This window comes from Octopus sinensis, linkage group LG2 (assembly GCF_006345805.1).
Source record: "Octopus sinensis linkage group LG2, ASM634580v1, whole genome shotgun sequence".
Classification (NCBI taxonomy): Eukaryota; Metazoa; Mollusca; class Cephalopoda; order Octopoda; family Octopodidae; genus Octopus; species Octopus sinensis.
This window is the reverse complement of record NC_042998.1, coordinates 85,640,086-85,665,661: the sequence shown is the minus strand read 5'-3', so window position 1 is coordinate 85,665,661 and position 25,576 is coordinate 85,640,086. Positions and strand designations below refer to the sequence as shown.

The 25,576-nt window shown below is 34.8% G+C and overlaps 1 protein-coding gene across 1 annotated transcript in view; it reads left to right on the top strand.

The window, feature by feature from the left end:
• Positions 1 to 2,639: 2,639 nt before the first annotated feature.
• The window catches only part of LOC115231769 (protein disulfide-isomerase), a 36,372-nt gene continuing 13,435 nt past the window's right edge, over positions 2,640 to 25,576 (top strand). The window contains exons 1-5 of the mRNA XM_029801719.2: positions 2,640 to 2,899; positions 9,948 to 10,142; positions 14,878 to 15,011; positions 21,391 to 21,528; positions 25,412 to 25,516. Coding sequence (XP_029657579.1) covers positions 2,677 to 2,899; positions 9,948 to 10,142; positions 14,878 to 15,011; positions 21,391 to 21,528; positions 25,412 to 25,516 — 795 coding nt within the window. The 5' untranslated portion in view covers positions 2,640 to 2,676. The remainder of the gene's footprint in view (positions 2,900 to 9,947; positions 10,143 to 14,877; positions 15,012 to 21,390; positions 21,529 to 25,411; positions 25,517 to 25,576) is intronic.

The following is a 25,576-nucleotide window of genomic DNA, read 5'->3' as shown; positions in this document are numbered from 1 at the left end:
TACAAGAGTGATGAAAATCAAATATCTAATCCACATCATGGTGTTTGGAGTGATCACTAGTGATGGCGACATTATGCATCCATTCATTCTCCCACATGGCCTCAGACTCAACATGGAAGCCTACATCAAGTGCCTGGATGAAGATGTGCTGCTCTGGATCAAGAAGGTAGCTACCGGAAGATCCTATGTCTGGCAACAAGACTCTGCACCATGCTATACAAGCAGGAGAACTTAGTCATGGTTGTCAGACAATTTTTGCGACCACATCACTCCTAACATCTGGGTACCTAACTCCCCAGGCTGCAACCCCCTTGATTATTATGTGTGGGATACAGTTGAGCGAGAGACCAACAAAACTCCTTGTAACACCAAAGATGAACTGAACGCAAGGATTATGGCAGCATTCACAAACTTAAACAAGGAGACCATCCAGAAGAGCTGCAAGAGATTCCAAAGTCATCTGGAGGCCATGGTTGAAACCTATGGTGATTTTATTGAATAAATTTACTCTTTAGTATTTCAAAATATTTTAATGCAATTTTGGTAAATAAATGTTAAAATGAGATGTCAGTGTTATTTTCATTTTTGTGTAATTTAGACGACAGTTTATTCACCACACCTTGTATTTATACATGTCTATATATATAAACACACATACATACATACATACATACATACATACATACGTACATACATGCACACATACAAACAAACAAACAAAAATCACCTGTTGTTGATGCTGAAATTTCAATGCAGGAGCCTTGGATCTAGGTCAGAAACTGAACTAGACACATATATATATGCACACATACATACATATATACATACATACATATATATATATATATATATATATATATATATATATATATATATATATATATATATATATATATATATATATATATATATATATATATATATATATATATATATATATATATATATATATATGTATACATATGTAGGAAGAGCATACAGCTATAGAAACCAAGCCAAAACAGACAGGAGCTTGGTGTAGCTCTCCAGCTTACTAGTTCCAATGAAACCATCTAACCCATGCCAGCATGGAAAACAAATGCTAAATGATGATAAATAGGATGAAGATAATGATGATGATGATATATTTAAGTATAAGGTAAAATAAAAGGAGAAAACATACTCTATACATGTGATAGATTTTTTTTATTTATATGTTTGTCTGAAGTTAGTTATAATTTGATTTCAATTTCAATTTTGATGTCACTTACGTCAACAGGTCTTTGCAAGCAGAGTTTAGTGTCCAACAAAGGAAAGGTATGCATAAATGGGCTCTTTACACCCCTGGCATATATATACAAACTATATATATAATGTCTGTTTTTCATGTTATAATAAAAACAATTTTACATTAAACCAAAAGATTATATATATATATATATATATATATATATATATATATATATATATATATATATATATATATATAATATATATATATGTGTGTGTGTGTGTGTGTGTGTGTGTGTGTGTGGCTGGCTTCTTTCAGTTTCCATCTACCAAATCCACTCACAAGACTTTTGTTGGCCTGGGACCATAGGAGAAAACATTTGTCCAAATTGTTACACGATGAGACTCAACCCAAAACCTTGAGGTTGGAAAGCAAACTTCTTAATCACACAGTCACGCCTGTATTTATAAAGTCACATTTAAGTTAAATTTGGTTAGCCAAGAGGTTACAGTTGGTTGAATGAATTACTTGCATATCGGTCAGTATTAGTTGAAATACAAAGTAAAACCAGCAAAATTGAAGGGGGAGAAGAGAGTAATGCAACCGACATAGTCCTCTATTACTTTAACTTCTCTCATCTTACACTTTTTCTTCTTGTGTTTTGTTTTCCTTTTCTTTTTTTCATTTTTTTTAGTGGGTAGGATCGAAAATAGTGATGCCAATGTTTTTTTCCAAGCCCAAAGGGGATGTTATTATTTTATGAAATTCAAATATTAGTAATAGAGCAACGTTATAGAGAAATGTGTAATAATAATGATGATGATGATGATAATTGTTGGACTGAAATTTGCGGTATAGGTGTGGCCGATTTTATCAATCCAGTACTTCAATGATACTTCATTTTATCAACCCCGAAAGAACAAAATGTAATGTTCACCTCAGCGGGATTTGAACTCAGTATGTAGAGAGTCGAAAGAAATACTCCAAAACATTTTGTCAGACTATATAACGACTCTAATCCTAAAAAAATTGTCCAATTTAAAAGTGGGGGACCAGTCAATGCCATCGGCTCCAGTATTTGACCGATACTTTATTTTATTGACCTGGAAAGTATAAAAGGTAAAGTTAAACCCGGCGGAATTTGAACCCGGACCGTAAAGAGCCGAAAGAAATGCCGCAAAGCAATTTTTACCCTTATATTTGCTACAAAGATGGACAACGAATGAAGCATAACAACAAAGAAATTTCTGAAAAAAGGAAGTAAAAAAAAATCCTTCACCCTAAAATATTAATTTATTGCAGAATTTTCCGCCGACAAACACGAAATATCCATATGGAATTTATTTCTTATGTCGACACGACGATTCTGACGTAGAAACAGAACAAACCAATTACAATTCAACACGCCATTGGCTGTCCTATTAAATCACGTGTGTTCAGGCCACCACTCCTTAGTGCCACGTTGAATGTTATTGCAGACATACATTCAAGTCTTCTCATTTTATACCCCTTCGTATTTACTAACGGCATCCGGAGGAGTCATGAAGTCGTCTCTGATAGTTTTCGTCGCCTTGTTTTGTTTTTCTCAGGCCCTTGAAGGTGTTAAGGAAGAAGAAGGGGTCCTAGTATTAACGAAAGATAACTTTGAACAACTAACCCAAAAAATTAAGTATTTGATGGTCGAATTTTGTAAGTACTTCCCTGCTTTTGTTCTGTTGGGGTTTTTTCTTCATCTCTGCGTTTACTTTTTTTTCTTTTTGCTACCTTCTTGGAATGGTTGATTGTTGGATCCTACGTTTTGTCTATCTTTCACCTTTTGATTGCCAAGCCATGCATGCATATATATACGCACACACGCCGATGTAGCATTATGAAATGCTATAGTATATCTCCACATCTAATCTTCACTTTCTGAATGGTTGATTATCAGATGTGTATGTCATACACAATTGTACACACCCACACGTACTTATATATGTATATGTTCTAAATAAAAGAAAACCATCAACAAAAATCTAGTTACCTGTTTCAATTATATGGTTCAAATCATCGGCAAATGACTTATAAAAGAAAGAAAAAAAATGAATTGAAATGAAATAGTCTCGAAATTAATAGACACCCGATTGATATTTTATGCCTTAGTCACTTGCTTCTAGCAACTTAATTCAGATGCGTGCACGAAATATTGCTGACTCCTTAACTTTTATTTATCGAATTATTTGATCGTTTTAAGTAGAAAGAAAAAAATACCAATAAGTGTCTTAATGCATCAAATATGATAAAATTGATATTTTTAAACATGCCTTTTCTATTTAAAATATTCCTCTTAACGTAGCAGATGTTTATTAAGTTGGCACTTTGTTTTCTTATTCCCTTCGTTTGACATATCTGTACACCAAGAAAATGGCTAAGTTGATGGTAAGGTCACTTGAATTGCTAAGTATTGAATCATTTCACTTTAGCTGCTCACCAGTTTCATTTGTACGAAAGAAAATGGAGCTCTCTGCTCTTTGTATAATATAAATGTATATAAACTTAGGAAAGGATTTTCGTTGATGATGAAAAATAAGAAATTAAGCGAGACAGATGGAGGGTAAAAGAGGGGAAGGAAATAATTTCGATAAATGACTATTCCGAACAATCAAATCATTAAACTGAAATTTTGGTTTTATTCCTTAATCTATCCTGATAATTGAAAGTGTTTAAAGAAAATATTGAAATCAAGACAGCCATCACCTCGACATATTGATGCCTTTCGTTTAAGGCATGTTGGTTTAATCTGCAACCGATGTTATTACACTCTATAAATAATTTATATTCAATAGTTCGTTCCCACGTCATCAGATATATTTTATGAAATGAAACAACTGCTGGATGTTTTCATTTCTATATTATAAAGCAATTTAACTTGTGCTGCCGGGTGTACGTTTATCTTGTCACTTCCGGTTGTCGATCATGCTTTAATTTTTGGGAAACCCTCCCCCTCCCCCAGTTCTCAGCTCCTGCAAAAGACCCTTCTCAAGTTACCAAATTGTATTTTGAAGATATTCTTTCCTTTTTACATTTGAATTCCGCTGTTTTTATTATTGTAGAAGAAAATGGCAGGAGAATTAAATATAGCATTTTAGTTGTTCATTGTAGTTATATATGGACAGTGCGCTAAGGTGTCTCACTCTTTCTCTCTATATATATGCATATGTATGCACATAGAGGTATGGTAATGCAAACAGAAAAAATAAAACTCGAAATATGAGGTTTAGAGACTTTCGTGCGTTGGCATTTATCAAACGTGCCAACGCACGAAACTCTCGGCCCTTGAGTCACTGTTCTGCTAAATATTGATATATAATGATTTACATAGGACATGTCATAAACTATATAACGATAAAAATAGTCGTTATATATAGTAGAACGGGTCCAAATTTTATCTTTTATTTTGGAATAGGCCTTTCGAAAGTTGATTATCAATATGTTAAATATGTATTCTTTGTAATATAAACTTGAGTCGTCTGCTCGAAATGCTTTGCAATAAGAACAGTTTTGATGTCAATTATATACACAGTAAATGACAATGGGCAGTGTTACTATATATATATATATACATACGAATGTTTGTGTGTGTGTGTGTATCCCTCCTTCCCACCCCCTGATTTCAGGCCACGTTGTCAGCTATCGCGTTTGTGGGAGTTACAGCATCTGTTGAGTGGGGGTGCTTGATGTCGTGGCATTTGAATTCGATTTCACTCCCACTTATATATGTGACAGTAATTTTCACTTCTCGTTAATTAATTTCAAATCGTATTTATTTTTGTGCATGTACGTTTCATTAGGTATGAATGTCACACGATTGCTTGACAGCCGTTGACTGAAACAATATATCTATTTATCTACCTGTGTATGTATGTGTGTGTGTATGTGTATATATATATATATATATATATATATATATATATATGTATACACACATACATATAAATAAATGTAATTTTTTTTTCTTATTCTATATACAATCCAGTTGGAAAGCATTTAGTAATACTTTCGCGATTGTCTGGTTAGTCATCACGAACTCGTACGGAAATCCCTAGTGCAGTTTTAGGTACCATTAGAAACGTTAACTTCTTCCGGCCTGTGTATATAAACCATATAAATTGTCTTGATATCTTTTAGATAGCCTACTTTATGCACTGCACCCAGTTCAGAAGTGTAGTCCCTCTGTTTTTTTTTTTTTTTTTACAAGGGTAAATGAAAGGAAAAAAAAGATTAGTTTTTCTCAGCAAGCCCGTTCCCACCTTTGCTCTTTGTTCCATACCGACAGCGATAAGTTAACATGAATATATTTGTCGCCAATAGATCTATGTAGTAGAACAAGAAAGGCTGGGAAAACTTTAAAACAAAAACTCAAATTTTAACCAGTAAGGCCAGTCCAGTAACAAATAGTTAGCAACATATGCTGTAAAAACTAGTGTTATCAGTGATTTTGAATACATTCGGAAGATTTATGTGTGGTAGTAGTGATTTTGAAAACAAAGTTGTATGATCAAAGGTCGAGTTCAGCAATTTAGAATATTGATGGGCGTGTAAACACAATGCTGCCCACTCGTGTTGAAAAGCAGCGCTTGTAAACATTACATTGTCATGTTTAAGGCTCACAAATATGAGAAAAAAAGTGGATGCACAAAGATAATAATAGGGTTTCTCTAATTTTCTGCATACCACTTGAAGTATAGAATTCATTTACTAAAACTGAAAGTAGTTACACAGTGGTCAGCATTGCATACGTGTAAAAATATCAATTTTCGGTTTACAACGTCAATATACACAAGGTTTGGATAAACGTTTTATGAAGAAAGAAAAAATGTATTCATGTTCATATACATATAAACCTGATCATCATCATCATTTAACGCCCATTGTTCATGCTGGCATGGATTTGACGGTTTGACCAGGGCTGGTGAACTGGAAGGCTGCACTAGATTAGTCTGATTTGGCATAGTTCCTAACGTCAACTACTCTGAGAATGTAATGGGTACTTTTACGTGCCACCAGCATAGCTGCCATTTGTGTAACACCTGTATCTGTCGCAGCTGCGATTTTGCTTGGCTTGATGGGTCTTAAGCATAACAATGCCAAAGGTCTCGGTCATTTCCTCTCTGAGGTGCACACACACACACACACATACACACATTTATCTCTTGAATTGAAGTTCCTTTAGAGTATCTATCGCAGATGAGATAATTTAGGTTCCTGATTGGTTCAGAAACTCTGAAGGCAAACAATGAATGATTAAATGTATGAAGGTTGTTTCATTAGCTCTTTCTTGATTGATGAGAAGCAGTGGTTAATTAGCATAATAAACAATAGGTAATGAAAACTAATACAAAAATCTGAGGAAATATGGCCAATAGCCAGCCCTTCACAAATTGACTTTTCATTGGGTGTGTTGTCTTTTTCTGGTCACTGAGAGAAAGAACTGGCCTATTGGTAGTATATTGCGATACTAGCACATCGGTGGTTGCTGGAAGAATCAGAATAGTAGTCTTTAGTTGAGGTACTGTTGACATATTGTTCTCCAAATATTCTGTGAAGTTCTTCTCAACACCCTTGAACAATCATATCTTGTATGCTTTCTTGACAGTATTGCTGTGAACAAAAACATGCAGACATTTGGAGAAGTAGGTCTTGTACTGTTGTCTACTATTGTCAAGTACTAATTACTAACACACTGCTCAGGTGTTCATAGTCTATAAACTTAGTTTGATGTGTCTGTTTTTGGCAGTAGATCTATTAAGTGCAGTCCTAGTAATTTGATGATGTTACCATAGAGAAATTTGGCTGGGGTATATCTAATCTTTCATTCTGGAGTGTATACAAAGGAATACAAAAAGAAGATACTTATACCACTAAAGCAGTCTGCTTAAGCCTTTATTGTCAACTTGAGTTGATGAAGGAAATGCTCCACCACTGATAGCTACTGTATAAGTGGTGGCATATGTTCACTTGCAGCCCAACAATTGTCAATTCTTTTAAGAAGTTAGACTTGAATGGTGTGCTGTAGCTGGAAATCTTGTTCTCTTTCAAGGCTTTAGTAACCATCTTGGCTGTAATGTCAACTAATGGGATCACCTCAGACTCTCTGGTGTACCTGTTAAAAACAAGTGGACATTAAGTATGTTATATGAAAGAGGAAGTATTCACAAGAGATGGATGTCTGTGTGTTCAAACCTCATGAGATGAAACAAAAGTGCCAAGTGATGCAGTTTCTGGCTTAGTCTTGAGAGTTTTTGTTCATTTTGCTTCAGATGAATTATGTTAATATCGACTTCTGTATGAAGTTGGTGCCTGGGTGTGACAAACAAAGGAGCATAGTAAAAACTTCACAATAGCACACTGTCCCAAAATATACTTGATTGATGGAGACATCATGCCAAATCCATCTAGCTGGAGAAGGATGCAGCACCTGCTAAAATGTCAGTAGTGACAAATTCCATACATGACCAGCTGCTGTCTGATCAAAATCAATGTTAGTATTTACAGGATTGCAAAAGAATTCATGATGTTACTACTTTGCTAATCCCTCTTGGCTTATCTGCTGTCAGTTGTATACTGAGAAACATAGTTGAAGTGATGAATCTCTCTCTTACTGAATGGTAATCAAATCTGGATTTCTGGACATACTTTGTCAACATGTCTATAGATAAAAAAAAATGACCCTCCAACTTGTAATGAAATTATTCCCTACTAAGATAGGTAGCTAGCTATTCTCTTTCAAAAGTGTTGTCTCTGTTTTTGCTGAATGTGAACATTTGGAGAAAAAGACTGGCTGCTAGATGTCATACACCACCCATTCCAGTATCCTTAAAATTGCTTTGGAACTACCAAGAGTTTTTAGATGGGTATTCATGGTTATAGAGTTCCTTACCCAACAGAAATGGAGCCAATTTCCTTTGTCACTTTGATGTGTTAGTGGTTAAGAAGCATCAGCTTAATGACTATGAGTAGCATTACTGTACAAGGTACCACAAATACAGCCCTTACCCAACAGTGTTAATGGGGACAATTTCAGCAGATATGATGCCTTTCCTTGTCTATAGCCAGATATCACATGTTCAATCTATAACAGTGGAATAGCAAATGCAGCTACCATATGCAGACATGAAGACCACAAATATCAAATCCTAATGCCTCACTCCAGACCGGTTGAACATTGCAGAGTCCAAGTTTTAATCATATCATTGAAGCTACATGTGGTCTTCATGTCTGCATATGGTAGCTGCATCTGCTATTTCACTGTTATAGGTTGAACATGTGATGTCCGGCTATAGACAAGGAAAGGCATCATATCTTGTTGAAATTGTCCCCATTAACACTGTTGGGTAAGGGCTGTATTTGTGGTACCTTGTACAGTAATGCTACTCATAGTCATTAAGATGATGCTACTTAACCACTAACACATCAAAGTGACAAAGGAAATTGGCTCCATTTCTGTGGAGTAAGGAACTCTATGACCATGAATGCCCATCTAAAAACTCTTGGTAGTTCCAAAGTAATTTTAAGGATATCTCGCTAAGTGTGGTAATGGAAAAGTGGTTAACAGCCTGAAGTAACTTAGAAATGGGTTGGTTCTTACCATATAGCTGAACAGACAGTAGGATGGTCACTTCTACTCCATTGTTTGCTGTATATATTGCTCTTCCTCTTGGTCACATAAAATGGGCAACTAGTTGAATAGATACCTTTATATGAACAGGAGTTGATGCAATTTCAAGCAGAGCTAGTATACTTAATTGGTATGGAATTATTGGATTTATGGATTTATGTTAACATGCCAGTATTGGAGATAAAATGGACTTTTTGACAGTTTTTAATCCCATAAATAAATAATTTACCAGTTCTTGAGATATCTAAAGCCATTTGACATAATAGTTTTAAATTTTGGTAAAAGACTAGCAATTTCGGGGCATGGAGTAAGTTAATTACATCCACCCCAGTGCTTAATTATTACTTATTTTGACACTTAAAGGCAAAGTCAACCCCAGCAGTATTTGATCTCAGAACATAAAAGTGGAAGAAATGCTGCTAAGCATTGTTGTCTGGCACAGCAACAACTCTGCCAGCTCGTTGCCATAAAAAGCTATTTTACATGATGTGCAGTCAGAAGCACCAAGAAAAAATTATAATGAGCACTCTGAGAGTGTAAACCTCTGCCAAGGCAACACCAACATCCTCTCAATGATTAGCCAGAGATGATTTTTAAAATAAGAATATCTGAAATAAACTTGACTGCTCTCACAAACGAGAATACTAAAAATGAATCTGATCACTCTCAAAAATTAAGTAAAAAAAAACAGGAAAAATAATCCAGAATCTTTGTCTGGTACTGGATTCCCAAATCTAATCAGTTTGTGCCAGTCACAAGGCCAAATATACTTGAAAGTTTCATCCAAATCCATCCACCAGTTCTTGAGATATCTTGTCCACAAGCAAATAAACATGACTGAAAACAATACCTCTGCAATTCTTATTACCTAAAATTTAGCAGAAATTGAATTTAAAAATTGCTTCTTTGTATTTCTTATTTCTTTCATTTTCAGTTGTAATGCTTTCACTATTTTCACAAATATGTTAATGTTTTTCTTTGTACTGTGCATATTATTCCCACGATCACGTTTAGATATCAGCATCTCCAGAATTGAATTGTGTTCACCTATTCATAATATAATAAAAATTTTTCATTTAGATGCTCCATGGTGTGGGCATTGCAAAGCCCTTGCTCCTGAATATGTAAAGGCAGCTGGAGAGTTTAAAGATGATGAAAACTGTTATTTAGGGAAAGTTGATGCTACCATTGAAGTGGATTTGGCTGAGAAATATGAAGTTCGAGGCTACCCAACTATCAAATTCTTCAAGGAAGGAAAAATATATGACTATTCCGGTATTTCATTTTTCTAATATTTGGATTTGTGTAGCAACTATTTAACGTACTTGTGTTAACTTCATATAACTGAACACAAACCTAAGAGTTAGTTAATTCATTTAACTTGACATATTAGCAAAATCAGTATATGATGTATTAGCCATGCTAATTATGAATATTTGAAACTAGCTAGGTTGAATTAAATCATCATTTAACATCTGTTTTCCATGCTGACATGGGTTGTACACTTTGACAGGAGCTGGCCAGTGGAAGAGCTGCTAGGCTTCATGTCTGTTTTGGCATGGTTTCTACAACTGGATGTCCTTCCTAACATCAATCACTTTACAGAGTGCACTGGATGCTTTTACACACCACTAGCAGCAGTTCTTTTATATTGCACTGGCATCTACATACCTGCAAGGTTAAGAACCTTTGGCTTAAAAATGATGCAGGGGAGATGACTGTATACAAGGACAATCACATATTTACTAAATAAATAATAAATGCACCCTTTTAAAGCCTAGCCAAGCTCATGGGCCCGGTTTCCCAGTTTCAATGGCGTATGTGTTCCCCAGTCCATTGCAGTGTTACTCATTTTTGCCAGCTGAGTGGACTGGAGCAATGTGAAATGAAGTGTTTTGCTCAAGAACACAACACGTTGCCCAGTCCAGGAATTGAAATCACAATCTTACGATCATGATGCTGACACCTTAACCACTAAGCCACATGCCTCCACATCATACATACACATACACACACACACACACACACACACACACACACACATATATATATATATATAATGTTTGTCCCCAACACTACCACTTGACAACTGGTGTTGGTGTGTTTATGTTCCCATAGCTTAGCAGTTCAGCTAAAGAGACTGATAGAATAGGTACCAGGCTTAAAAAAATTAAAAAGTACTGGAGTTGATTCATTTGATTAAAATCCTTCAAGGTGGTGCCCCAGCATAGCCTCAGTCTAATGACTGAAACAAGTAAAGGAACCCGCATTGAAATGGAAATAATGAGATGAGTACTACAGCCACTGTCTGACTTAAGTGAATCCTCTTTTTGAAGGAGAAAAATTAATGAGCACATTTACAGAAGATCATGTTTATTCTCTGTAAGTTAAACATTTAGTCACAGAAATTTCTTCTATCTTCCATCTCACAGAGATATCTTGACAAAGTATGAAATACCATGTTTTCTAGCATATAAGATGCACCTTTTTTCAAAAACATTCCCCACAAAAGTCACTCTGTGCCTTATATGCTGATGGTCAAGCATTGGGTAGACTTGTTTAGTGTTATTAAGGATGGACAATACTGGTGATGATGGAGGTCAGGGATAGTATTTGGTAGTATCAAGGTAAAAATTGTAACTTAGCCTACCATAACAGCATACAAAAGGGCATCAGTGTAAAATTTCATGGCTTCTATACACGAAAAGGTGCGAGTCATTCAGCTAGGGGATTTGGGGTGAGCTGCAGTTTTTTTTTTCTTTTCGTAAATTATACCTGCCAAAATTGGGGTGCACTTTATATACCCAAAAATATGGTACATTAGCCATCATAAGAGCAACTGCCTTAGAATCATTGTTTCCACCTTCCTATGAAGCAGAGTGGTGTTGCAAAACTAATATTATTACATTATGTACAAGAAGGCTAGAATGATAGACAAAACAAACTTGATATCGTTCTGTATGACTATATCAAAGTTGCAAAATAAATTTTAAAAATACTGGATGTGTGGTAAGTAGCTTACTTACGAACCACATGGTTCCAGGTTCAGTCCCACTGAGTGGAACCTTGGGCAAGTGTCTTCTACTATAGTCTTGGGCTGACCAAAGCCTTGTGAGTGGATTTGGTAGACAGAAACTGAAAGTAGCCCGTTGTATATATGTATATATATATATATATACATACATAAATGTATGTGTGTGTGTATATGTTTGTGTGTCTGTGTTTGTCTCCCCCCAACGTTGCTTGACAACCGATGTTGGTGTGTTTACGTCCCCATAACTTAGCAGTTCGGCATAAGAGACTGATAGAATAAGTACTAGGCTTACAAAAATAAGTCCTGGAGTTGATTTGCTTGACTAAAGGCGGTGCTCCAGCATGGCCACACTCAATGACTGAAACAAAAGAGTGAATCAATGTAGAGTCTGTAGGTCTGATTTTGTTCATAGGTTTCATTAATATTTATCGACTGTGCTCAATTGAGGAGGATCTCTAATTATTAGTTAAGATCTGTAAAACATTTTAAATGTTCTATTTTGACCTATTTGAAGAAATAGACATTAATATTTACACACATACACACGGCAGGTTTTCTTTAAGTTTCTGTGCCAAAGTTTGAAGACACTTGCCCAAGGTGTCACACAATGTGATAAAACTTGAGACCACAAGCAACAGACCAAACTCTCTATTTAGTCATGTCTGCACTACTTAATGCTATGCAACAACATTGGCGAGGCCTTATAGTTAAATTGTGTGACTATAAGAATTAATTATATAGTTATTTCACAGCAATGATCAGTTTTCTCTTGTGCCTTAGGTCGAAATATCTATTAGCAGAGTCTGTTTCGTTTTAGGGTTCTCTAAAAAAAACTATCATTGAGTTAATGTTAAAAATTAAGAAAGTTTTTTTTTTACTGACATTCGATAGATGTTAGTTTGATTTGTAGCTGTTTGACATTTTTAGATATAGATTTATATTTTAGAAGCTTTCTCTCGGCCTAATTTATTTCTCTGTTCATATAAATGGCATACTATATGATATATATGTACAAGCCATGATGCTCTTGTGCAGAGAATGCAAAAGATTAGTACATTAGAAAGTGATGAGCTGACTATGGCTTATAGAGTGTAGTTGAAGCACAAATGAATTGAGAAGATGGTTGATCAGCAAAAATATTGATTGAGGTTTTGCACCAAGTCAGTCCTGAATGAGTAAACCAATGATCAATAGTTTTCCAGTCATGACCATCCTGCCTCTTTTAGTGGCATCTTGGAATATATTATTCAATGGTACGTTAAGGTTTTTGCTAAGAGTATTAGCAATAAGGTGAGATAAGATGGCTTCAATTGCATAACAAACTTCGTTTTTCTATTAAAAAAAATATGATAATAATGGTTTCAAATTTTGGCACAAGACCAGCAATTTTGGGGGAATGGGATAGTTGATTACATCGACTCGAGTACTTGGATGGTATTAATTTTATTGACCCTGGAAAGATGAAAGGCAAAGTGGACCTGCAGAGTTTGAACTCTGAACATAGACAAACGAAATGCTGAAGACATTTTGCCTGGCATTGCTAGTGATTCTGTCAGCTTACTGCCTTGATGATGATGATGATGATGATTTAGTCCATGGATTGGGGGAGAGGCAGTGTCCATGTCTTCCCAAACTGGTGAGACATGCAACAAATACCTAGCCTGAACATTCTGACCTTAATACTTCAAAAGGCATTTATAGTTAAAAAAATTTTTTTTTTTAACTCTGTTAGTACTAACCACAATAGTTTTATAAATTTAATTCTTTAAAGACTGTCAGCAGCCTTTGAAAGTTTCTCCACTAAAGATGAAACCCATTTTTTTATTAGATTAAAAAAGAATAAGTTTAAAATTTTAATAAAAAAAAATCTGAATGTCAGTAGACAAAGAAAATGTTCTTGTAAAAGATATTCTTGTCTAGCCTAAATATGGTGGACTAACGATCAATCCAGTCATTTCGTAAAGGTTATGTGACATATTCAAAACAATGATAGTTTTGTGACTCTTCATTTTCCTTCCTATTTTTTTAAAATTGTAATTTCTTTTACATTGCTGTTTGAAATCTTAAACATTCATAAGTTAGCTTCTTACATTAATTTTTTGAAGCAGTTTATTTATAGTTGAGTCCTTTTAAGAATATTAACCACCATTTTACTGTACAACAATTGCGGTAACCTTTTAAGGCAGGCCTCTCTGAAGTAACAACAGATGGTCTTAGTTATCACAATATGATACAATACCAGTCACAGTATTTGAACTTGTGACATTTTAAATAAACTTGAATGTTCAGAAACTTTACTTCACATTGATTTTCTTTTTCTGTACACAAACCCTCTGATTTATTAGTAGGGGAAGAAAGAAAATTTTTATGTGCATGCCATTTCTAAGGATACTATCAATGTAAGTGAAGTGTTGACTTGATTTTGTTTGAAGCTCATCTGCATTCTATGTATTTGAGGTCAACTGAGAAGGGAACCTGTATATAGTTGCTCTGTTCCTTAGAAATTGTAAAATCTTCCCTCAAATCACAAACCATCATCTAGATCACTTCAGTATTTTTGGTGATAAACCTGTTCACCTGGAGCATAACTTAGTTGGTGTTATTGCTATCAAAGAAATTATAACTATTTAGTGAGGTGCAATTTGGCAAATTTATACAACTTGCAAATGTTAAGTCATTAATATTAATTCTGAGCAATTATTACTTTTTACTATAGCAAACAGAAGATCATTTTGTTTTCTTTTAATATCAATAATTGACTGGCATTTTTGATTCTTAACTAGTCCTCAGTTTATATTTAATTTAAAGATTGAATCTTTGATACTTTATCTATCACAAAAAGACATTAAAACTATAAAATTAGAAACCCCATGATCCTTGCTTTCTTGGAAAGTTGCTCATCTGACTTCCCGAAACAGTATTTTAAAATATGTATTATAAAATACCTTGTTTTAATGTATTAAATTTAATTTTCAGAGGGACGTACTGCTGGTGATATGGTAGCTTGGATTAAAAAAAAGACTGGTCCTCCTGCTGTTACACTAAATTCTGTTAGTGAGGCCAAAGCTCTTGTTAATAAAGAAGCTGTTGTTGTTGTAGGATTTTTCCAGGTAATGTTCACTTTTTACTTTTTCCAATGTTCTGTTGATTTTATTTGTAAATTTGATGAGAAAGAACTATCTCCTTACCTTTACTAAACCTTCTTTGACTGGAGGTTAAACCTAATTGAATGCATTCAGTATGGTCGATGATCAGTTTAACTGATGCTTTGAAAATATAAAGTATTGCAAATAAATGCATTTGAGGAATTGGGGTTATGAAGCGGTTTGTGTTTTTTAGTAGAATAGAACAGGTTACTGTTTAAGCAGTAAACCAATTGCTAATTGTAATGTTTGTGAAAGAATGTTTCTTTTCAGAAAAATATTTGGTCCTCCCATAAATAATGCAGTTTTTTTATACTTTTATTTTTCAAAATTAAGATAGTTTAAAATGCTTTTTTTTTTTTTTCAAATCTAAAATATACTCTCCTTCATTTTCTACAATGTTCTTCCACCTATCTAGTAGACTTGCAAGGCTCGTCTTCCAAAATTCACTTGTCTGTGACGAAAAATACTCATCCAGTACTGTTTTGATCTTATCTACAGAATTCATTATCTTTTCTGTCCAAGTGATTTTGAAGACTGTGGAATAAATGATAATCAGATGGAGCAATGTTCAGTGAATATAGTGGGTCGGGCATCGTTTCCAATTCAAACTGCTCCAGTCTTTGGAATGTCATCCTTGCTGTACATGGCCAAGCATTATTCTGATGGAAGAAAACATTTCATCTTGAAACCAGTGATAAATCAGAGGCTTTGTGTACAGAAAAAGGAAATTAATGTGCAGCAACAGTGATTTTCTTTTCTTTCATATTGAGAACTGCATAATCATATGCTTGTATAATTTAGTGTAATGGACAATTTTTGATTGTTTGCAATGTTTAATTTGTTACCATTATTTTGGATTTAGTTATCATTGTAGTGAGAGATTAAACACTTTCTATTCTTAGAAGTTGCACGAAATATAAGAAGGATAATTGTTGTGAAATTTGGAGCCCTTGTTATTATTCACATCTATCTGAATGATCCCTCACCCCTATCATTGCTTTAAGTAATTAAGATTTAAGTATTAATAATATTTGACTAAAGTAAGAAATCAAAATTGAACCATTGCATGTGACTAATTAATTTGCATAAATATAGTTCATGAAAAATTCAGTCTAAGAAATAAATTTAAAGTGAAGCAAATTTAGGAATACATGACATTAAATTTCTTTTGCGAGGCCTTTAATCTTAAATATAATTTCATAAAAAAATTTTAAGGATTGTTTTCTTACTTGAACTTTGAGAGTATGTGAATTGTGATAATTATAGTGCAGGAATGATAAGTAAAGAACAAGGCAAGGAAGACTAACAGGCATTTGAACCATTTTTATCAGCTGGATGATAAGATATTTAGATGTTCAAACACTCTATGCTCATTGTAAAACTTTAGATTATCATGCTTCAGTTTAAGTTAAATTGAAATATCATTGACAAACTCTACCTTAGTTTATTTCATTGCTAGTAGTTATAAAAAGTATTTCTTGTTAATCCATTCAACATTTAGAAAAATAATTCTTATCTCAAGGATCTATATATCTAGTACGTAACTCAGATTTTTGTAGCATTAGTATCTCATCTGGATGCTAGATCTTATGATTGGCCAACCCCTTGAAGATATGGTATTATCATCATTTGACATTTGCTTTCCATTAGATGATTCAAGAGAATTTGATGGATTGGAGAACCACATCTAGCTTTAATGTCTCAGTTTTTGCCTGGTTTCAGTGGCTGGATGTCCTTCCTATCACCATCCACTTTATAAAGTAATTGGTGCTTTTATTTCATGACACCAGCACTATAAAAGTTGATTTGCCTTTGGTAAGACTGCATTGTCTTTGCTTGATTCACAACCACTTAACTGTGCTGAGTACTTATTGTGGTGCCAGCAGTAGTGAGGTCACTTTGTAACTTGCAAGGCCTAGCAGATAATAGAGAGTGATAACTTTAGGCAAGGTTTTGAGAGAAGTTAAAGTATGATAGGAAGAACAGATTTATTGTTATATGAAAGTGGTAAGAGAGAAGACAAAGTAGTGTGAAAGAGAGGCCAGTGGTAAGGATGATGGGGGTGGGTGTAGTAGGAGGAACCCAGTCTTAAACTGCAGATTTAGACTTGTTAGTAGTTCAATATGTTTATACATTCAATGATCTTATAAGAAATGAGGGCATTTGCTGAAAGGTTTGAAGATATTTGGCAGAATGCTATTAAATATTGTCGGAACAAGTTTAGTTATAGGAATGCATATAATAATTTAAGGGCGAGTGGTTCCATTTTTCAAAATAAAGGGATAATTGTTTACAATATTGCAAAATTCTAAATTTGCAACTATCATTCATGGTTTAACATTAAAACTGGAAAATTCAGTAAATGAATTGAAATGATTAGAAGTAGATCTAATTTTTTTTTCTAATTATCCAGTTTTAATATATATTTTAAGAACAATGAGTTTTACATATAATAAATGACTTTCTTCTATGCATCTCATTCTGATAATGAGCTGGACATGGTTTCAAATTTAGTTATTTGAATTGGGAATGTTTAGATTTGCTTTATTGTTTAGCTGTCTTTCTCCACTGTAGATATATTTTGTGATGCACACAATGTGTAAATCTTCCTTGGACATCTCTCTTACTACTATAAAAACTGCTGGATATCCAATATGATGGAATATTTCTTCCATTATCATTGTAGTTCATTGACTCTAACACAGCATGACTGTGATATATAGTTCCACAAAGCAGAACTGAAATGTGCAGTAACTGTAGGTTACTCACTGGATTATTATGTATTATTATTGTGACAGATGTGATACTGATTGGAAGTATTCAGCAACACCATTTTCTGGTACTGATAACTTAATTTTTAATTTAGATGTGCTTATAGGTTATATCAGAGTTGGAACACCTAACTTCTAACTATAAGAGTATAACAAGTTAATAATTCAGCCACTGCTAACTGTATCTATATATCCAAATAATGGAAAAACAGATGTATTTATGTAAATGATTGCAGTAAACAATGGTTCACCATTGAATTATTTCGCCCTTCACCAGCCATCAAGGATAACACACACATATACATACATACAGACAGACAGTAACTTCACATTTGCAAAGTAATTTGCAGTTGCAGTGAAGAGTACTAAAGTAAATGCTGTACTGTAACTAGTTGAATACTTCATTCATTTGGGTTCAAATTGATTTGAACCCTTCTAGGGCCAGTTAAATCGCAATTGAACTTCAGCCCATTATCTATTGAAACTGGCTTTCAGCCTCTTCAGAAGAAATCATCATCATCACCATTGTTTAACGTCTGCTTTCCATGCTGGCATGGGTTGGACAGTTTGACTGTGAACTGGCGAGCCAGATGGCTGTACCAGGCTCCAGTCTGATCTGGCAGAGTTTCTACAGCTGGATGCCCTTCCTAATGCCAACTACTCCGAGAGTATAGTGGGTGCTTTTACGTGCCACCAGCGGTACTGGCAACAGTCGCGTTCAAGTGGTGTTTTTTATGTGCCACCTGCACAGGAGTACTGGCAACAACCTCACTCGAATGTTTTTCATGTGCCAGTAAGACGACACAGGTAACGATCAAGAAAAATGTATGATTTATTTTAGTTTCCTAATCAAATTCAATTTGAACTAAATATGATTTAGATAAATAAAATATTAGCTAAATTAAAAATGATCAATCCATTAGGTATGTTACATTTCATTCTATCTTTCAAACCTCAAGATATTTGCAGTTGTGAGTTGTTCTTTCTTGAACAAGCCCAATGTAAAATATGAGCAGTAAGTCTTTTAAAAATAAGTAAATATGTAATTTTCCTATTTATATTATTAGAATGATTTACATAGTTTTTTTTTTCCTTCTAAATTTAAATATTTACCTTAGAACTTTTGGGGCAATTATGGATGACTTCATAAGGTGGCAAGTTAGAATTGTTAGCTTGTTGGACAAAATGTTTATTGGATTTCATTTGCCTGTTGCATTCTGAGGTCAAATTCTGCTGAGATTGACTTTTTCATCCTTTAAGGGTGGATAAAGTAGCATTTGAGCACTAGATTCAATGAAATTGGATAGCCCACTCCCCCAAATTTTAGGCCTTGTTTCTATAATAGAAAGAGAAAATTGCCTTTAATGTCTACTATTGGATATGGTTCCTTTTATTGTCTGCTGAGTTATAGATTTCACTTAGATACTCTATGATTACTCTAACAAGGACTGAACTTGTACCATTACTTGTAATTCTCCAATAGCTTAACTGTATCACAGCTGTAGCCTACACCAGTGTCGCATCATTATCATCATCATCGTTTAACATCCGCTTTCCATGCTAGCATGGGTTGGACGGTTCAACTGGGGTCTGGCAAGCCCGAAGGCTACACCAGGCCAGTCAGATCTGGCAGTGTTTCTACAGCTGGATGCCCTTCCTAACGCCAACCATTCCGAGAGTGTAGTGGGTGATTTTATGTGCCACCGACACAGGTGGCAGACGGCCACGCTCGGATGGTGTTTTTTATGTGCCACCGACACAGGTGCCAGACGAGGCTGGCAGACGGCCACGCTCGGATATGGTGTTTTCGGTGTTTTTCCTATGTGCCACCGACACAGGTGCCAGATGAGGCTGGCGAACGGCTACGATTGGATGGTGTTTGTTACGTGCCCACGGCACGGATAACCAGCCCATTTAAAAAGTACCTTTGAATCGTCTGACGACATTCCATGTTTGAGGAGACCTATTGAGTCAAGTGAAATTAAATCACAATTAAATGGAATTGTAGTTGTGGCTGATGCCAGTGCTACCTGACAGGCTCCCATGCTGGTGGCATGCAATAAGCACCATGCAAGCATGGGTCGTTGCCAGTGCCGCCTGACTGGCCCTCCCGTGCCAGTGACACGTAAAAAGCACCATCCGAACATAGTCAATGCTAGCCTCCCCGCCCCGACTGGCTCCTGTGCCGGTAGCATGTAAAAAGCATCATCCAAACGTGGCTGCTGCCAGGCTTGCTCCCATGTCGGTGGTACATAAAAAGCAGCCACTACACTCTTGGAATGGTTGGTGTTAGGAAGGGCATCCAGCTGTAGAAATACTGCCAGATCAGACTGGAGCCTGGTGTGGCCTCCTGGCTTGCCAGTCTCCAGTCAAACCATCCAACCCATGCCAGCATGAAAAACGGACGTTAAATGATGATGATGATGATGTACAAGTCTTGATCTTCTTTCAGTCATTGGACTGCTGCCATACTGGGGTACTGTCTTGAAGGGTTGCTTTTGCTTAATTATGCATACCTTCCCTTCTTGGGACACAAAACTCTACTTGTGAAGACGTGTTGAGGCAAGTAAGGATCAGAATCGAAATCGATCAATGGAAATTGCGGATGTGCTACCAGTGCCGGTGGCATGTCGAAACTCTGCTTGTGAAGACCCATTGAGGCAAGTGAGGATCAGAATCGAAATCGATCAATGGAAATTGCAGATGTGTTACCAGTGCCGGTGGCATGTAAGAGAACTTTCCGTTTCGCGACCGTTGCCAGCACCGCCCCGTTTCGTGTCCGTTGCCAGCCTCGCCTGGCCCTCGTGCCGGTGGCACATAAAAAGCACCATCCGTTCGTGGCCGTTTGCCAGCTCTGTCTGGCACCAGTGCGGGTGGCACGTAAAAAGCACCCACTACACTCACGGAGTGGTTGGCGTTAGGAAGGGCATCCAGCCGTAGAAACACTGCCAGATTTGACTGGGCCTGATGAAGCCTTCTGGCTTCACAGACCCCAGTAGAACTGTCCAACCCATGCTAGCATGGAAAACGGACGCTAAATGATGATGATGATGATGATGATGATGTTACAGGGATGTAAGGAAACCAACATAGATTTTTGAGTGGGTCAAGGGAAGAAACAAACTCAATTCACATGCATACATATGTGTGTATTTAAAAAATATATTGAATACTTGTAATCACATTAAGATAAGTACTGTGTACTTTGGTTATGGTACTGCTTCAATGTCTATTCTCTAAATTTCGAGTGGGTTCCATTGCTCCATTATTGAAGAGATTGTTAGTATTTCTGAAATAAATTTTGAAAGGTTACTTACTGTAATTAACTTGAGATTTATTTTAATTTAGTGTTTATTGATTTTTCTTAGCAGAAAATTTGACTAATAATTGTGTTGCTATAAGAATAACATGAATTTTGTGAAAATGTTTCAAGGCCAGCTTGCAATGAGTTGGCCAACCTTCCAACTAAATGAGCTTAAACCTATATATAGATTCTGGAGAAAAGATTTTATTTTTTGTTGAGTAATCACTTGAATTTTCTTCAAATTATCACATAAAATTTATCTTGACAGGATGTTGAGTCAGCTGATGCTAAAGCTTTTACTGAAGCAGCTGCAAGCATTGATGATGTTTCCTTTGCTATCACTAGCAATGCTGACATCTTCAAAGAACACGGACTTGAAAAAGATGCTATTATCCTTTTTAAAAAGGTATGGTTTTTAGTTTTTTTTAAATCTTTTTTCTTCTTTGTAATGAAATTCATTATGAAATGCTATGCAATTTTTGTAGGTCAATTGTAAATTTATTGCATTTTAAAAGCTGGTTTAATTGTTAGGAATTTATTTTTTATTGAAAAATCTAAGAAATTTGATATATTTTTATATCATTATTACAATTCAACTGAATCAAATTGTGAAAACTCATTTGATTACACACAATGCAGTTTTTGCTATTAAATCAGTGAAAATCTGCTTGATCCACAAGAGTCCGACTTTTTTTTTTTATTTGTATGTTGCATCAGTGGCTTGGTTTTCCTGCTGTGATGATGATTTTACCTTCAAATACTTTACAAATATCAGTGGAAATCAATGCCTAAATTCAGAATCAACAAATGTTTGAATACTTTAGAAACCATCTGATTTAACAGAAATTTGGATTTGTCTTCAGACATCGGTATATTTCTAATTCATGATGGTCAAATGCTGCTCCAATTATTCTGAAATTTATTTGATCAGATATACATGAAAGAACTGAATTGATGAGAATAAACTGACCTGTCCTTAACCATCCTCTCTTCAATTTTTAGTTGCTTTTATTCCTTAAAATTTATAGACCAACTGTTACACACCAGCTAACATCATAGACAGTTCTTCAATATTTTTTCTTAAGGAATCATCTTCGTAAAATATTCAACTATTTTATGTTTGAATAGCATTCCATTTTACTGGGTGTTTCAGTTTAGCTCAAACATCTCTTGATTTTTGTTAGCAAAAGTTCCAGTGCAATTTTAAAATGGTTTTTGTTAGTGTTGCATTGTACTTTAAATAGTTAAAATAATGTATTTCAAGTTTCTGTACAATGACTAAGGTCATACATCACTTTAACCAAATCTATTTTTTGATCATTCCATTTGAATGTTAATCTATAAAGATCTTATCCTTTAATTTCTTGTATATTACATAACTCTAATAATATACCTTCACACCACAATCTTAATACTTTTGCACATTATACTTTATCAATCTTTCTATATAGCATGGGTTGAATGGGTCTGCTGTATACTGTCTTGGTCTTTCATCACTTTTGTGAGGTACAGTGTTCTGAGATCTAACCTCATCATTACTTGCCACATCTTAGTCTTACTCACAGATGGTAGCCCATTTCACTTTTTCTTTCCTCATCATCCATTTAGATCACATGTTTATAAAAGTATAATTGCAAAATACCTTTCAAAGTTGATATCATCTGCAAACACCATAAAATTCTTGAGACAGAAAGAATGAAGAAATAATCTAGAAAGCCACAATTCTCTCCATTTTCTAAAATGTCATCTGTCATTGGACAGATCAAGAAATACAACGGCTCATTCAAATAATATACCCTTAAAATTATAAGTTATCTTCACTAGAATTCCATTAACTATTAACCACTTGGTTTTCCAGACATTTTCATATTTCTAATACCAGCAAAATTACTGACTAACCTGCTTAACAAATGTATGACAGATGAATGATCAACTGGTTTTGTTTTTGAACAAAATAATATCCTCAGTAACACTTGGTGTGCATTCATAAGTCTGAATCTCTATAGATTATTGAATTTAGTCAGTGACCTATGTAAAGTGTCCTGTTTAATTGCATTCCTTGATTTCTGAAAAACTTTTATATCAGCATTCAAAAAGAACTATTGTTTTTCTTAGAGATCCAATTTCTGTTTTTGAGTATTTTACTTTATTTGGCATCAAAATAAAATGTCTTAAATAGGGATCAAAAAACCTCTGGATGTTGATAACTTATGTCAAAGGATGGAACACATAGACACTCAAGATAAAAGCTTCAGCTTTGAATAAATGCCAAAGTGACACAAATTGAATATGTTGGCCTGCCAAAGATCTCACTACCCCTTTTGTTACCCATTGTTTACATTCAGTATAGAGTATCAAGCAGTCCTACTTTCTATTGGCAATGGTGTAGGATTATGGTCTTTGTCATTAATTTTTTTTTTTGTAACTCTTTCACAAATTCTATTTTAGGAACTTGGACATGACCATATAAAAGCTGCCAAAGACAAAACCTCATTGAATTTTCTGTTAATCTTAGCCCTGTTGTTAATTCCTTTGTCATAGTTCCCATACCTCTCATAGGCATTGATCTAAATTTAGCACCAAACAAACTTTAGGACAAAATGACCAATGAAATGCCATACCTATATTAACAAATGCAAAATGTTAGACAAATTTAAAGTGCATCTTGTCCAAGCTAACCAGAATTACTTATGGTAAAAGTATGTTTTCAAGATCTTTGTCTTTCAGTTTAAATCCTCTGTAATTATTCCTCAACAGCATCTTCTTTGCCATTCTAACAGATAGTGATATTCCAGTGATTGAGGATAGCACCTTCCTGTACTACTTAACTGAATGACTAGCATGTGACTAACATAAACTGATGCTTCCAACATCTCAGCAACTATCTCTGATGAGCTTGCTGCTTTCTTTGCCTTAATTTCTTTAACAGACTTACTAATTGTACTGAAGCTAACTGGTCCCTCTGTTGGTTCCACTTAAGGTAGTCCCTTAATAACTCTTATTTCTCATTGAATAACTTCACATAGCACAGACATGCCTCTTTATTTTCTCTCACTGAAAATAAGTGCACCAGTGATTGTTTCACAACTTCTCTCCAATAGAATCCTGAATCATACAATTGCATTATTTTGTAATTCAGAACATTTCACACTTCTCATCTTTGCAACACATATTACCAAAACATCATATTTTCAGTTTTTCTCTTTGCTGAAATACAGAGCATTTCATACTTCATCCCTGGCTTTTAGATATCTCTTCATGTTTTCTTCCAAGTCTGTCACTTAGCTCTTCTAACCCTAAACACTGTACCATCATTTTACCATTATTTCACTTGCAACATCACCACGATTCTTGCTCTGTCTCAGGTTGTTAGTAATTTCCAATCATCCTGAATGTCATCTATTTCTATCTCTTCTATAGTGTATTAGGCATCACATTAGTCATATTGTAAGTTTAGACTAACAAAGATGTTTTTACGTTCTATACCTTCTCCCTTTCATATTTCTTTCCTGAGTCTCCTTGTTCCAAACCTAAAATCTCTCTACATATCTCCCCATACTAATATGTTCATCCCTAATCATAGAAATATTTAATATTTTGCTAAGTTCAAATTCAATTTGACTCTCATGTCCACTTCATGGGTAGGTGTTTTGTAGGCTGGTTTACTGAAATTCTTATTGCAATTATAATTCAGTCATGCATTGAAAAATAAATACAAACTCTCTTCCAAGAGTCTCAATCATAGTCACTACACATACCGGTATACATGTTTCCTGACATCACCATTGAAATCACCTGCCTATGACAGAATTTTGGAGAACTAATTGGAACCAGTTCTTTCTTATTTGCTATCGCATTGCCACTTGGTATTTGTTTGGGTTTAATTATTCTTTTGATTGTCAATTGCCTTATAATTATCCCAATTATTCCAACCTACAGTCATTTGTATGACCTTGCAGGTCCTCAAAACAGACCTATTAACAAATGGAGTGAATTGTTTATTTGGTCAGAGACATGCTGTTGTTTTATAGAAAAAATGCTTTGAGGGGATATGTAAAGAATTAGGTTGTGAATTAGGCAACAAAGATTGTAGAAATATAATGTAAAAATGGTGTTAGAAACTAGTTTTGGAATACTGACTTATTGTGTGGATTTTAATGGAGGTACAGAAGAAAAAAATCCATTTTCTATACCATATATAGATCATATGGTTTACTATGTAAATCTTCAAATTATTTGTGTTTCACAATGTTGTGAAGTTTTCAATGGCATTTTGTTTATATTTTTAGTTTGATGATGGAGAAGTTCGATTTGATGGGAAACTTACAGCTAAAGATATTGAAACATTTGTAGTTGCTAATAAGCTACCTCTTGTTATTGAGTTCAACCAAGAAGTAAGTATAAATGATATTTAACATTAAATAAGTTTTCTATTGCTGAGTAATTTACTTTCA